We start from the raw sequence: 16,308 nt of genomic DNA, 5'->3' as shown, positions 1-16,308 counted from the left end.
TATCTAGTTGACCCTTATCAAGCTTCTCTCTAACCTGATTGACCATTGCGTTTTTAACGGCTAACAGGTTGTGTTGGGTGATACGCCTTATAAACCTGCAACGCCCCTTCAATGCTCTGAACTATACCAAAGATAATCGTTAAAAGCAGAACAAGGACAGAAATCCAAAAGGTGTACCATTGAACACCGTTTCGTCGGTCGAACCACCACTGAGACATTGTTGCAGGTCGAGATTGATCGAAAGCTTGCTTGAGCATGACCAGTCGGTCGTGCCAGAAATGGAACTTTTCGATTTGGCGATCCTCGAGCCGTATCGGGTCGCAACGATGTAGCATATCGTCGAAGCGACCAGACTGCTTTTTGAGCCAATGTCGAGTTTGCCGATCATGTTGCGGGAACAGCAGGGATAATGTTCGCAAGGTTTCCTCCTTGAGACCTTGTGGTAGTACAGTGCTGTCCAATGTGTGAGTGGCGGGCTTCTGATGACTTGTATTCTGGCAGGCTGACGTACCCTGTTTGCCGGTTGAGGAACGAAGCATGGTGAAAGATTGCAACGACCTTATCTTCTTTATCTATCAAGCGCAGATGATCTACAAGATTGTCCGTAGGTTTGATCTGAATGCCAGCGATAGACTCCAGGTTTGTCGCTGTAAATGTTGGATCTAGCTTAATACCATCATTGCCAAGTCTTACAGCTTCGCTGAAGTGATTACTCAGGAGGTCTTTCAGACTTCCGGACTCCCAGCTCAGCTGTAGTTGACCGGAAATGAAGAGTTTGGCGTAAGAAATGTTAATCATCAGGTGCAACCGGGCAGCCAGATCTATTGCTCCGTCTAGTATATTGTCTACGTTAGGTCGCTCCGGCTTCAAGAGTTTTGACCTCAAGCCTTCTTTTATTGTGTCCCGAGAATTCTGGTCCTCGAATCGACATGCGATGTCAATGATATCCTGGTGAGTTCTAGCTAGGACATGTTGTCCATGGTCGACTAAGGCATCGTGACACTGTCTGGTGTAATATCTGAAATAAGGCTCAAGGTCAAGGTCGTCCTTCCGTAGTCCGGAGGATATAGTTGTTGGCCACATATGCTCAATTATCGCGCGTCTAGTTGCCCAGTCGACTGAGGTCTTGTTGAGTGCGCTATTTAGCATATTCATAATGACGTCAAATACTAGACGGTTCATCTAATCCGCAGGTGCGAAGACATTCGACCCTCATATATGTTCCTCATGTGCGTACTCGAAAACACTGCCTTGTGGCTTAGCCACCTCCCTGCACATCTTCGTTTGCCTCTGGCCAATGAAATTTTTTGAGCACGCTTGGGCTGAAACTCCAAGGCAGCAGCCATGAGACAGGCAACATTTCCCAGGCGTTTTTTGCCCGAGAACACGCCTTCGCTGTGCTGCAAGCCCGGGATCATACTGCGTAGAAACCCATAACGGTAGGATCATGCTTCAATCCTCGAGAAGCGCTCCAGGTGTGCGTGGCTGACCTGCATAAACGAAGGCTGCGCCTCAAAACTTTGCCTACCCCAACCTGACCCAACTCACAAATTTCTCTCCTACACATCCACCCTTCGCTCTTGTTCTTCGTTCGCTATTATGCACGCGAATTTGCCCTAGTGCATAGACATCATTTTACTCCTTTTATTGCTTCTTCATAACCTCGGTTTTTCGGTTTCAATGACTATATCATTGCAATGTCCAGCCATCTTACGGATACTCTAGTGCCCCAGAAAATTCCACGTCCAGATGTGAAACAAGCCAAAGGCCGTTCAGGAAAGTACGTCGGTCCGATCAACTTCTTCTATCATTGCTGGATAGCGACCGGATGTGCCAGAGACGTGTTCTACTCTGAGCTCAAACAAAACATCTTGCATCATCTGGATGGGTGGTCTGCATCATTATCCAGTGAGGATTTCGTCATCTTGTCACTATATATGATTGGAAGATCGGAGAGGACGGCATCTCCTACGATTTGTTTTATCTCCGAGAGCAATCGGTATGGAAAGGAGGCTCGAAACGTGATCAAGAAAAGTGGCATACTCAAGAATTATTCAGAATTCAAGACCGCCCACATGTCGAAAGATCCAGGATGGGGCGAGGAGCTGGAACAGCTTGCGCGAGGCGGGAATACAGACACGGTCAGGGGAGAAGATCTGTTTCAAAGGCAGGCGTTCTTTGATAAGTCAATGCCATTACGATTGGTCGGCATGCCCATTTATGTCCAAGATGATAAGCTATCCATTCACACCGCTACCGCGAATGCAATACAACTACAGGGTCAGATATACTACCTTGCGCCTTCGCATGTCTTCTTCGAGAGACGACCGCGCCCGCTTTTACCTCTCGCTATACCGGACGACGACTTTGAGATCGACAGCGACGGTGAGCTGGAAGTCGATGACGAGTTAGAAACTTCCATAACAAGTCTTGGAAGTTGCAGTTCTGGTAGTCGTTCCGACTCTTCCTATGTATCTCAGGCCGGCGAAGAGTCTACGTCATCGAATACCGTCACTCATGCCAGTGCATCTACGCCAAAGATGCGACCAAGCGATCTGGCTGATGCAATGGCCGCACCCTTCTCGTTCGAGCAAGACCATATCTCATCTAGACTGGTCGACGCTGAAACCCGAAGCTGTTCACCTGGAGGTACTCAACATAGATCTTTAGCACAACTGGGATCCCTCTTTAAGTGGTCGATAGACCAAGACTGGGCTCTGATCAAGATGGATGAAGACATATTTCTCCCAAGTTCTCACTTCGGCGTTTCGGACCTCACCATGGATAAGATCGCCCTTCAAGCACAAGATCAGACCGCAGTCATCACCCACACAGCTTCATGTGACCGGATAATAGGCATTGTGGAAGGTTCGCCATCTTACATCCGGGTGCCGAAAGGCGAAACATTTCAAGAAGTATACTCTATCAGACTTAGAGGTTTACTTGCAGATGGCGATTGTGGGTCAGCAGTACATGATGTAGTGACTAGAAAGCTCCTTGGTCATATAGTGGCGGGGTGCCAAAAGTCCGGGTTCGCGTACGTGATGGCTGCCCGTCATATATTGCCCGAGCTTGAAAAGGCTGTTCAGCGGACAGAACAAACAACTTCCACCGCCGTCTTTGGAATACCCGTGCAGGGACTTTCACGTATCCCATCTGTTCGGAATACAGACGAAATTGCTGATCTGAAGTTCCAGTCAGACATTCTTAAACAGCAGAGTGTCACCAATAGTCCCCCCGTCGAAAAGGACAACAAGCCAACATCTACGAAGGATTACAGTGCCACGACCACGAGCGTGGTTACGTCTCCTAGCTTCAGTGCTACTGATGCTATCCAGCTGGCCCAAATCTCCACGCGCATCTGGCTTCTGGCTAAAGGAATATTAGATGATGTCGTTAAAACAACCATGGTGAACTGCGAATATGTCCCAGAAGCTAGGAAGGGTCCAGAAAAGGCCTTGGAAGGACTTGTACGCGAGCTTGCAACTTTGAAAGCTTGCTTCGTGAAACTGGCTGAGCTCATGACTGAGTATGGGAAGCCACTACCCTTCCCTGTGCCTGATTGGCGAGACACTTTGCAGGCCTGCGAGCAGAGTATCACAGGATCTATGTCTGAGCGGCGCAAGAGCTTGAAGGTTTTCGCTTTCAATAGCATACTGAAAGTGAAAGATATCAATCAGTTGCTTAAAAAGATCACAGGTCACTACCGGGGACTCCAGATTTGTACTTCTTTCCTGAAACTGTAAGTAACTCTTAGTTATATTCTGTTTCTTGGTACTGACAACAATGTAGTCGAATTTATCTAGAAAAAGCCAAACAAACGCAGCGGTTACTTGACGCAGCTCCCCTCCAGTCAATGCAATCAGGTGGTCGGACCTACTCACCGAATCCTTTGAGCGTATCCTCAAGCGTAGAGAATGTTGACAGCCTCCATTCTTCCGCGAGTCTTTTGGGTGTTCCTTCCAGTGGGATGACCTTTCGCCTACCTATGCAGTCTGCCGCGCATGAGTTCTATAAAGACTCTGAGGTCTTGAATCAATGGTTAAAGAGCGAAAGACTAGCCACCCATATGGTTGGCAGCTCGATGGACCCGCGCAAGCCAATGACGTCACCTGAAGGAAGTGATAAGATTGCAGCCATGATGTTTCATCTCAGAGGAGAGGTAGATGATGCCATCATGATTGAAGAAAATTGCGCGAAACGAACGATTGAATCACGGAGAACAATTCTTTCTCCTTTCGAGACGATGCAGCAGGAGGCACAGAAGATGCTATCGGATCCGCGAATGAACTATACACGCGAGGTGTCACACGTTGACCCGGCACAGCCAATAGAAACTTCCGTGGACTGGCGTGCCTTTGAATCGAAGCCCTCACCAAACTCTACTGCGCAGCAGGCACTGTCCGAGTTAACTGATCTTTCGAGTATGTCAAAGTCTCATGCCAAACCTTCATCGATAACCCATTTGAGTACCATTACCCCCGAAGCGGAACCTGAAGACCTTGTATACCCCGTGAGCTAGGTTTCCGCAGAAAATCACTGACGGAGGTCAATATCGGCCATGAACCATTGGAATGGAAATCATTGTGTCGACGAGTGCTTGTTGAGCGTGCAACGCTTCACGGTGTCGAAAGGAAAGCATGCGACCTACATTGGCGTTATAGAGAAGACAAAGGGTTGAGCATCCGATCAATCTTCAGTTCAGACGGGAACGCTCGTACGTTTATCACGCAGCATTTCCCAGCTACTGGGTCCAGCATTCCCTTGACAACAACACACGCTGATGGAAACGTTTTGATCGAGTTCCCTAGAAGCTCCTGTAGCAAGCTAGAGAATGACTTCACAGACATCAGATGTATCGTTCCCGACACAGATTCAAGCAAGAAGTTGCAAACACTACTTTACACGAATAACGGCAAAGAGGATGCACAGTTGATATTCTACCGACCCCCGTAAGAATATCTTCTGACCTGTGTCGGGGAAGCAATTTAAGGTTGTGGCGAAGCAACGAAGTCTACCAAGAAAAACACGTTGACATCGTCCACATCCTTTTCTACACGAGTGCCTTGGATGAGGAAAAGGCACATTGGGTAGAAGAGCCTCATTATGCTTTTCAGACCCTGAGCTATACTAGGGGTTCTGATCGCTTGATACTTCCATTTCGCAAGGATACTATTCCCGCCAAATCGAGAGTCAACAAGTGAATCCGGGAGCCTCGCCGAACCTTTCAACAGACTGAAAACCGTGACTTGAAAGCAACACCTTCTATCAAAGACAGACATCTTGAGGCTTTCGACACGATGTCTGTCGCTTCGTCGCCGTTAACGTCGAATATCGCTTCATCGAAATCTATTTCTAGTGGCTCAGAATCTTTCAATTGCTTCAAGTATTCCAAACTAGAGATCAGATTCAAAAGCGGATCCGACTGCATGGAATCTGGCGCGTCTGGGAGCACTTTCGCAATTACGAACGCTAAAAGTCAGTATTGTTTCGGATATGAAAAGCGAGAATCCGTGCACTGCAATTCACTCCATATCTAGAAGTGAACGGAACTAGATTACCGCTTATCGCATCCGAAACTGTTCGTCGAGCGTCGATTTCCACAAATGCTTCAGGGATATTTTGCGCGCTTCTCATACATGTAAATTGTATCTCTCCTACCGACCACTAGTGCTTAGATGCATGCAGTTACGCTTGCTAAATTTGTCTACGGTGTTTGAAATAAAATTTAGTTATCTGAAATCACGTATTGTGCCTCCTTTAACGTCTGTCCATAGGTTGTAAGAGAAAGCACTGTCCTCTCTAGGCAAGCTTCTACTATAATATAGCCATATCGAGTGTCCTCGAATTATAGACTGTGGCTTACTCGTGCTTCTGAATCTGAATATTGGTCCGCGTATAATTGCAACCACACTGCGTGCTTGCCCATTATAACAATTGTCGGGTCCATAGACCACTAATAGATTTGGGACCCTAGATGGATCTTCTTGACTGTTTTCCTTTCCGAGCTCCGCACGCTGCACCTGAACATATTTCTACCATAACTATCCAGCCTCACAAAATCTTCGCTGCCTTCCCCTTCGCCTACCTTCAATGTTCACGAACTAGATCCTCTCACCAAATCGGCTGCTCTTGACTCACCGTGGATGCACTGACCTAGTACAAACACACGGTCTCTCAACTCTAATATATAAGTACCCCCCTTTGACCCCGCTACACACTACTCTTCTCCTTCAATTTCTCTCCACAACTCAAACTGTCAATAATAAACACAAGCCACTGGTATCCATTGCCATCTCCAACATGAGGCTCCAAGTCCTCCTCTTCACAGCTGCCGGCTTGCTTGCAGTCGCCAGCTCCGCCGCTAATCTCCCAGCTGGTGCCTCACCTTCCCATGTTCGCGATAACAAGATCGAAGCCGGCGCTCCTGAGGTTCACGTCGCTGATCTCGGTGATGATGCTCGCGTGAAGGACATCGTCCAGATCGCTAGGGCTGCTGATCCGGTTCCTCAACTCGACTGCGCGACGAACTGCGAAGGCCCCAGGATGTATTGCATGGCGGCGTGTAGCGACGAGCCTGCCCAATGCTTGCACAAGTGCTCGTGTGAGCTGTTTAGCAACCCTCGCCAGTTCTGCAGGAGGAGGCGTACGTACCGAGTGAGTCTTTGGACAATGCTGTTATTGTACTATTCACGTTATTATATAATAGAAGAACTAACTAATTGCTTTAATTTTTATTATTATTATTTTTATAGTTTATTACTGCAGGCTAATTTTAAATATGTCTTCTACTTTTTAAAGAATTTTCAGGTAATAATAGAATTAAATAAAGTAAAGCTTAAGCTTTTTTTTATAAAAATAATTATAATTAATAGTTTCTATACTAGCTTTAATATGTTTAATTTTGTTAAAAATAGCTTACTAATTTAAAAATATTATTAAAACTATTTATATTGTATTTATTATAAACTTACTTAAAAGTTATTTATAAAAAATACTTATATTAAATTTTTTAAAAATAGTAATTCTCTAGACAGGGACCCTATTAAACTATTACATATTAATTTTATTATTAATAACTAACTAAGCTTTAGCTTTTTAGCTGCTTTAGGCTGCTATAGCAAATGCATAAACTACTATAATTATAAATACTATAAATACTAGCACTGCAAATACTATAATACTATAATACTACAATTACTGCAATTACTATAACTTTATAAAGTAAGATATTAATACTTAAGCTAATATAAAATAAATTATATTTAGCAGCAAAAACTATAGTGCTAAAATTTTTTATACTGCTAAATTCTGCAATACTAAACGCTTTATATTCTAAACTCCCTATAATAAGCAATTAATAACTTATAATTTACTACTATTATTTTTATAATTACTTTATAATAAGCTTAGCTACTTTAATAATAATAGTATTAATATACTATATAATACTAGGCCTGTAGCACTAAGTACTACTTAATTTTTCTATACTACTATACTACTAGCTGTTAGGAAAATTCAACTTAGGTATAGTAGGCTAAGTAGGCCCTAGTAGCTAGCAATCTATACAACTAAAATATTTGCTATATTTACTTTATATTTACTTTTTAGTTTTAGCCTGCTATTACGTACCCTAGCTAGCATTACTTAATTATTTTATATAGTTTGCTTATACTACTTATATTGCTTATATTACTAGTATTACTTATATTACTAGTATTGCCTGCTTTAATAATATTACCTGCTTTAATAAAATTATAAAAATAGGTAAGCTTGCTTATAGCGCCTAACTATACTATATATTAAGTAAAAATTATATATGCAAGTCCTGCTTAATAGCTTTTATAGTAGTATATATTTTATTAAGTTTAAATCTTTATTATAAACTTTTAAGTAAAATCTAAAGTTTTGCTTTATTTTATTATTTTTTATAATTTTATACTATATACACTAGCTGCAATTATAGCATAATTAATAAAATATATTAATAATTATATTATTAAATTACTACTAAAGCAAACTATTATATATTTATATAAAGCTATTTTTAGTTGCATGCTTATTTACCTGCGCTTTATATATATTAGCCTATTTTTAATACTTAGTTAGTTTTTACTTTCATTTATAGAAATAAGCATAATAATTATTATATATAATTTAGTATAGTACTTTTTTTAAGCTAGTTTAGTAAAAGCATACTAATTTATATTTATAATAATATTTTATTTACTATTACTATTTTAAAACTAAGCTTAAATATTATTATTTACTTTATATATTTGTACAAAGCTTGCAGCGCTTATATTATAATTAAAATTAATTTTAATTATATTATTAAATAAAAGGCGTACTTAAATATATATTTATATAAATAAATTTAGTTAGTATTATTAATAGTAGTTGCGTATATAGTACTATACTTTTATATTTTTTATATAATATATTTTAATTTAATTAGAATAAAGTTGCTGCTTTTTTTTATATTATTAAGCTAACTGTATATAATACTCCCCTTTTTCTAGATTATATATAGTAATAATATTATTAATATTATTATTATATTAATTATTTTTAATAGCTATAGCAAGTTTATTATTATTATTATTATTTATATATATAGCAATTTCTTTGCATAGTGCTTTCTATATAATAAGCTACTTTAAAAAACTTAGCTAGTTCTATTTCTAGTAAATAGTATTATAATTTACTATATTTTATTAATTATATACTATATACTATTCTGTGTATACTTACTTTCTATTATATAATTATAAAATAGTATAGTTTTTTTAGTACTAGCTTTAGCATACTTATTAATAGCGTAGTATATTATTATACTTACTAGTGCTATAGTATTTGCGCTTAGTATTTAAAAGTAGTTTTTTAACTAACTTATAATAGTAAGTTTTTATTTTTTATTTATATAAAAAGCTTTAGCAAGCGTAATAATAATACTAGAGTATATAAACTATAGTAAATTAAGCTATAAATTTATTATTTTTACTTTATATATTTAAAAAATATACTTATATTTTTTAAATTCTTTAGCAGGTAAGTAAAATTATTTAAAAGCTAACTAATTATTATGCTGCGTTATTCTAAGTATAGTATTATATATATACTTTTAACTTTATTTTTAATTTATTGCATTACGTGCGTCCTTAAGTTATTAATTATATTTAATATTTATAATAAAGTATAATTAACTACTATTTTACTATAATAAACTATAGTACTTACTTATTAAGTAGTACTAAAGTATAGCTATAAAAAAACTATTTTTTAAACTTATAGCAATATTATTTTTTTTGCTATTATTTATATATTAAGTATAACTTGTATAAACTAATTGCAGTAAAAGTTTATTTATAAAGTAATATATGCTTTATTTGCACTTATACTATTATTTATTATAATTTAAATTACTAAAATAATTTTAGCTTTAGTAAAAGTACTTTTATATTTTACTAATATTTTAATTTTAGCTTAGCGCTTTATATCTTTCTATAGTATATTTTAAAAAAAATTAAATAAGTGCGGTTATATCTGCGGCAAAAGCTAGGCTACTATTTTTACTATATAATAAAATTAATTATACTTTTTTTTATAATTATATTATAAGTACTTAATATATATTAATATTGCTATAAAAAAGCTAGTATAAATATATCTTTTTACGCAGCAATATTAAATATTTTATATTTATTAACTAGCTTTACTCTATTGCAGTTATAGCTAGTTGCAGGTATAAATATATAGTTATTTAAAGTTAATAACTATAAACTAGTTAATATTTAGCTACTTAAAGCAGCCTTTTAAGTGCGCTATAAAGCTAATAGTATTATAATAATATTTAATAATTTTTTAATATTCTTATTTAAACTATTACTATATGCTTAAAATAGCGCTAGAATATATTTTATTTTTTATAATTACTTAGTATTCTAGCTACTAGATACTATAACTAGAACTAACTTTACTATTCTTAAATTTACTAATAGCTTATTTTTTTTCTATTATAATATTTTTATTGCGTAATAATAAATAAGTTCTAGTTTCTATTTTTATAGTAGTTAAGTATAATAGTATAGGAAGCATAAACTATAAAACTATAATAATAAAATAAACTTTTTAGCATTAGCAGAACTTTAAAAAAAAAAAAAAGTAATAATTTTTAAAAAAATAGCTAGTAAAAGTAAAAGCTAAAGTATATGCATTTTTTATTAAATATAATAAGTAAAGCTAATAAATACTGCAGATTTATTAGTAGAAAAACAGTAGTTTATAGTCTACTATTAATATTAATAGTTATTTACTATTAGCATTAATATTATAATAATATAAGTTATTTCTATAAACTTAATTACTCTAAGGCACTAGCACTTATTTGTAATAATTTATTAAGTTTATAAAATATATATAAAAATAAATAAATTATATATAGTATTATATAAAGTATAATATAAAAACATTATAAACTAAGTTAGTATATATAGTAAAAAGGGTAACTACAAAATAAATAGGTAGTTAAATATATAGTATTTAAATTTATACTAAAAATTTAATTATAAAGCTTAATCTATTTTTTTTTAAATTAACTATATCTTCTAGTGCACTATACTACTAAAACTTAGTTAATATTTGTATCTGTCCTTAATTATCTTTATTTTTTATATAGTAATATATACTATTATTATTTTTTTAAAAGCTAACTTTTTTTTTTAATATTTTTAAAAACAAGACAAAGCTTAGTTTATTAATATCTAGTATATTTTTTTTAAAGCTAGGTTGCAGTAGCTGTTTTATTTATATAAATATTTAATTAGAATTGTTTATTATATAAAGTATTATAATAGATAATTTATATATATTATTAGCGCTGCTTAATAATTTTCTATACTTTAGCACTATAGGTCTACTGTAGTTTATATATAATATAGTAGAGTATTTAATATTAAGTAGTATATATAAATTCTATATTTTTTAAATATAAATATATTGCGTAGTATTATAATTATAGCAAATAATAATTTAAGTAATTATATAAAGCTGCTTATAAACAGGCATTTAATTAAAAATTAAGTTATAATCTAATATTATAATACTTGTTATTTATTATATTTATTTTTTTGCAAATTTTATTTAAAATAACTAGTATAGTATCCCTTGCAACTTTATGCTTTATTTAATTTAAGTATATAATATATTATATTTTTATTTTATAATGCGCAGTTTTTTGCAGAATTAGTTTATTATTAAGTATACTATATTCCTGCATTTTTATACTATAGTACAGGCTTAAATATTATTTAGCAAGGTAAAAAGGCTAAAATATTACTATTTGCAAATAATCCCTAGTATTAAAGTATTATTTATAAATATAGCAGTGTAAATAATAGCTAGTTATACTAAAAAAGTTAAGTATACTCTTAGCCCTATTTGCGTATAATTAATATAATAGCAATATAGTAGTATAAAATATTAGTAGTTTAAAAAAACGCAAATAATAGTACTGCGCCTATATATATAATTATATAATAAATATATAGCTCTAGTACTTTAGGTATATATTTTGCATTCTATACTAGTATTTTATAATATATTTTATAATTTAGCCTAATACTATCTTTAATGCTAGCAGACTATAAAGCACTATTAGCTATAGTTTATTTTTTAATTTAAAAAAGTTTATAGGGCAGAAAGCTAGTTATTATAATAGTAAATTTAAAAAAAATACTTATTTTAAAAACTTGCGTAGCCAGTACTAGTAACTGCAGTAATTAGCTATAGCTAGTTGTAAAGTATTAGTAAAGAGTTAAAAATATATAATTATAAAAAAAGCTATAAAAGCTTAAATTACTATTTAATTACTAAAATACTAGCCTCTTTTACTTTTTAAAAGTAGATAGCTATAAAAATAAAATATTATTTGCTAAAACTATATAACCTTCTATCTATACTTGCGCTATTATAAAGAAATATTTTTTAAATTTAAAAAATAAAATAACTTTTTTTTAAAGTCTATAGTTTAAGCTATTAAATAATAAACTGCTTTAGATTTTTAATATATTAAGGTTTAATGCAGTCTAGCGTATTAAGCTTTTATTAATATATTATTTTTTTATAAAGCTACTACAAAAGTGCAAAAGTATTTTTTACTTAATTTAATTTTTTAATAACTGCAAGAATACAGAACTTTAACTATATTTATAATACTACTTAATAGCTAATAAAGTTCTTTATTAAGCTTAAATCTACTTAATTTATAAGTAAGAAAAATACTTATAAAGTACTTTTTTTTATTACTTATTTAAATAGTTGCTCTAGATAATACACTACTTGTCTTATTACTATATATAGAAATAGTATATATACTTTTTTATTAATAATAACTAATTACTAATACTATTAAAACTATAATATAATAGCGCGCGCAAAAACTTATAAAACGCTATTTTAATTTATATTTATTCTAATATTAACTACATTTTTTAGAATATATACTAGATTTTTAATAATAACAAAAACGCCTATAATACTAAGCTTAAGCTTAGGGAAAATACTAAAGTATACTTTAGTATTTTTTCTAAGCTTAAATTTTATTTATTTAACTTTAAAAGCTAGCACTCTAATACTAAAACTGCTAGTTGTAATAATAGAAATCTTCTTAAAATAGCTAAAAACTTAACTATTTTTAGACGCTTTTTTTTACTACTAAAACAAGTATAAAGTGTTGTATAACGCCTGCCTACTAACTACTTACTTATTACTAGCTATTTATATGCTACTATTTATATATATATTAATTTTATTTTTATTAAATATTGCTTTTAGTTTTTTTGCTCTAATCCTTAGACGCAAAAAAACTAAAAGCAATATTTAATAAATTATACTACTACTACTATTTCTACTACTATATAAACAAAAACTTAACTATTTTTAAATACTTTATTTTACTACTAAAATAAGTATAAAGTATTGCGTAACGCCTGCTTACTAATTACTTATTTATTACTAGCTATTTATATGCTACTATTTATGTATATATTAGTTTTATTTTTATTAAATATTACTTTTAGTTTTTTTGCTCTAATCCCTAGACGCAAAAAAACTAAAAATAATATTTAATAAACTATACTGCTACTACTATTTCTACTACTATGCAGATAAAAACTTAAATAACAAAAATTATACTAATAATATTAGTATTACTACTACTAAAATAAATATAAAGTATTATATAATAAGCTAAGTTAACAAGTACCTTTTTAGCTTACTATTTATACTACTTTTTATATATGTATTTTATAAGCATAATACTATAAATATTTTTATTTTTTTTTATTATAAAAAAAATAAATGTACAAAGCGCGCTTTAGTATCTTTTCTAAGCTTAAATTTAAAAAAAATACTAAGCTTAAGCTTAAAAGCTATACTATAAATAAGCTTAATATTTAAAAAAATATTTTTAATTATATAAAATTAAAAAAAATAGTTTAAAATAGTATAGTATAGTCTTCTATAGTTGCGTTTCTACTGCCACTATTTGTTTATAATTAAATACTTAAAACTAACTAGTATAAAGTATTAAAACTTAAGCTTATAAATTAAGTTAACTTATTCTATTAATATAAAATTATATATATCTATTTAGTCTTTTACTACTTTATATTATATCCCTAAATAATTTTTGTCTATTTAATATTAAATATAGATAAGTATAGTTTATTATACTTATCCTAGTTAATATAGTTATTAATATAGTATAAATATAAGTTTCTATCTAAAGGCGTAATAATATGCTTTAATACTAAGTATACTAAGTAAATAATAATAAATAAATTATAAAACTTAAATACTTATAGCATATAATAAGTAGCTGCGTTTTTAGCTTACTAGCGTTGTATACTTAGTATACTTAATATTTTATTAATATTTTTATTTAAATTAAACTAAAGTGCTTCTGCAAATACTTTTATATATTTTAAATTTATTCTATTATAATTGCTATAGTTTATATTAATAAAAATTATAAATAAGTAAAGCTGCGCTATAACGCAACTATTAGTTATTATTCTAGTTTATTATTAATAATTGCTAAATTTAAATTTTTAAATTTAAATAAAAATTTTTTGCTATATATTCTGCTTATTCTAATTTAAAATATACTATATTATATCTTCTTTACAATAGTCTAAGTTGTTATAAATTTTGCTATTATTTATCTAATAGTAAATAGAAAAATAAATTTTTACTTTAAAGTAATTTACTTATAATAAGTTAGATTTTTAATAATTTTTATTTTAAAAAATGCTAGACAGTTTTAAAAGCTTATACTAGCTTTAATAAATAAATATAGTAGCTGCGTTTATAAAATTTACTATAGCAAATTATATTGCAACTTCCTTTAATAGTAGTACAGTTGTGTTTAGTTAAAACCTATATATTAATTAGCTTAATTTTTAGTATAATAATAAGAAGGATAGATGTATTAAATATATCTTTTCCCTATAGTTAACTATTATTAATAGTTTACTTAAATTATCTGCTATTTTATATTCTGCTGCTAATACTACTAGCTTTCTAAAATTATATAGGCAAATCTAAATTAAAAAGTCTTTCTTATTTATTATATAGTAAAACTATTTAACTATATTTATATAGTAGGCTTTACTATTAGTACTTATACAAGTTTTATTTAAAGCGCTAAATTCCTAAATATTATTAAGTATATATATTAAAGCATACTATTTTAAGTAGTTAAAATATAGCTTACTATTATGCTTGCTTACGCAGTAAAAGCAAAACTTTTTTTTAAATATATTTAACTAAATAATTAAAAAATTAATATACTTTATTATATTAGTATTATAGCTTTTATACTATATAAAAGTAATAAAGTTATATATAGCGCAAATAAAATATAGCGCATATAAAGCTTTATATATTAAAAGTAATACTACTATAAGTATAAGCTATTACACTAAGTCTTTTTATTTATTTCTAGTTTACTATACTATATTAGTAAATAGTTACTAACTATTAAATTATTTAAGCCTATTACTATATTTAATTTAATAAAATTACTTATTTAACTGCTTTATACTTATATTAAAGTTAATAGTAACTTTTGCACTATTTCTAGTTTTTTAATAATTAAAATAAATATTATTAAGTAACTTGCGCAACTATTTAATTATACTTATAACTAAATTTTTAAATAATAAGTATAAAGTATTAGTAAGTAAAAATTAATATATATTAAAATAAAAATATTTCTATTTAAAGTAATTAATATAATGCACTTAATTATTATAGTTTTTATTTATATTTTTAGCTTATTATATACAGGTATACTATTTAGTTTACTATAAGTAAAATTCTAACAAGTTTTCCTAATTATTAAGTAGAATAGTACATTTTATACAGTAGCAACTTTTTTTTACGCTAGTTAATAGAACCTGCTTTTTATAGTCTATAAGTATAGCACAAAGTACTAAATAATAGTACTATATTTTATTATTAGTATATTAAAGTTGTATTTTTATAATAGCAAAACGCTTAAGCGCTATAGTTAACTATTAGCTATAATTAGTAATAGTTTAATACAGTATAGTACTTATAAGCTAGTATTTTACTTATATAATAATAATATACTTAATTTTTTATATTTATACTATTATTATCTATTAAAAGTATAAACTTAGCTAGTACTATACTAAAAGTACTCTAGCGCCTCTGCGCCTTACAACTAAAATTCCTAATTATAAAATATATAAGCTATACTAATATATTGCCTTAATATATAAATAGTTAGGTTTTATCTACTGCTAAAATAACTAGTATAATAGTAGTACTAAGTAGCAATTTTACTTGTATATTCTACTACTAGTCTACTAAATACAGCTTATAGTATACTTAATTTTTATTATTTACTTTACTATTAAAAGTTTAACAAAATACATATACTATATTATATTAAAATAAAAAGTAGCTAATTAAAAATAATATTAAAGGTATAATATTTTAGTAGATTAGGATATATATATTTAGTTATAGAATTAATAAAATAAAAATTTTAGTAAAATTTTTATATATTTATATATTTTCTTTAAAACTAGAACTTATACTAAATATAGTATTTTGCTATTAATATTTAGACTAAAAGCGCAACTTTTTATACAAGTTACTTATATATAAATTATTAAATAAATGCTATATATTTTTTTTAGTATATTAAATGCGTTAAAGCTATAATACAAATACATAATTAAATTTACTGCTAAAATTACTATATACTATTATTTT

At 30.3% G+C, this 16,308-nt stretch overlaps 3 protein-coding genes across 3 annotated transcripts; 2 read left to right on the top strand and 1 right to left on the bottom strand.

The window, feature by feature from the left end:
• Positions 1–53: 53 nt before the first annotated feature.
• On the bottom strand, positions 54–1,155 carry K460DRAFT_407219 (uncharacterized protein; the record flags this gene model as incomplete). The annotated part of the gene is made up of 2 exons (XM_040937047.1): positions 54–453; positions 512–1,155. 2 exons carry the CDS (start codon positions 1,153–1,155, stop codon positions 54–56), a joined length of 1,044 nt encoding a protein of 347 aa, XP_040785397.1.
• A 417-nt stretch (positions 1,156–1,572) lies between these two features.
• On the top strand, positions 1,573–4,956 carry K460DRAFT_396305 (uncharacterized protein; the record flags this gene model as incomplete). The annotated part of the gene is made up of 4 exons (XM_040936095.1): positions 1,573–2,868; positions 3,010–3,742; positions 3,793–4,424; positions 4,523–4,956. The coding sequence occupies exons 1-4, from the start codon at positions 1,698–1,700 to the stop codon at positions 4,954–4,956; spliced, it is 2,970 nt and encodes a 989-aa protein (XP_040785396.1). The 5' UTR covers positions 1,573–1,697.
• Positions 4,957–6,052: 1,096 nt separating this feature from the next.
• On the top strand, positions 6,053–15,755 carry K460DRAFT_418018 (uncharacterized protein; the record flags this gene model as incomplete). Its single annotated transcript, XM_040937918.1, has 2 exons — positions 6,053–6,548; positions 15,734–15,755. Exons 1-2 carry the CDS (start codon positions 6,304–6,306, stop codon positions 15,753–15,755), a joined length of 267 nt encoding a protein of 88 aa, XP_040785395.1. The 5' UTR covers positions 6,053–6,303.
• Positions 15,756–16,308: the final 553 nt, after the last annotated feature.

Source organism: Cucurbitaria berberidis (assembly GCF_010015615.1).
Source record: "Cucurbitaria berberidis CBS 394.84 unplaced genomic scaffold K460scaffold_4, whole genome shotgun sequence".
NCBI lineage: Eukaryota > Fungi > Ascomycota > Dothideomycetes > Pleosporales > Cucurbitariaceae > Cucurbitaria > Cucurbitaria berberidis.
This window is presented reverse-complemented; position numbering and strand designations above follow the sequence as displayed.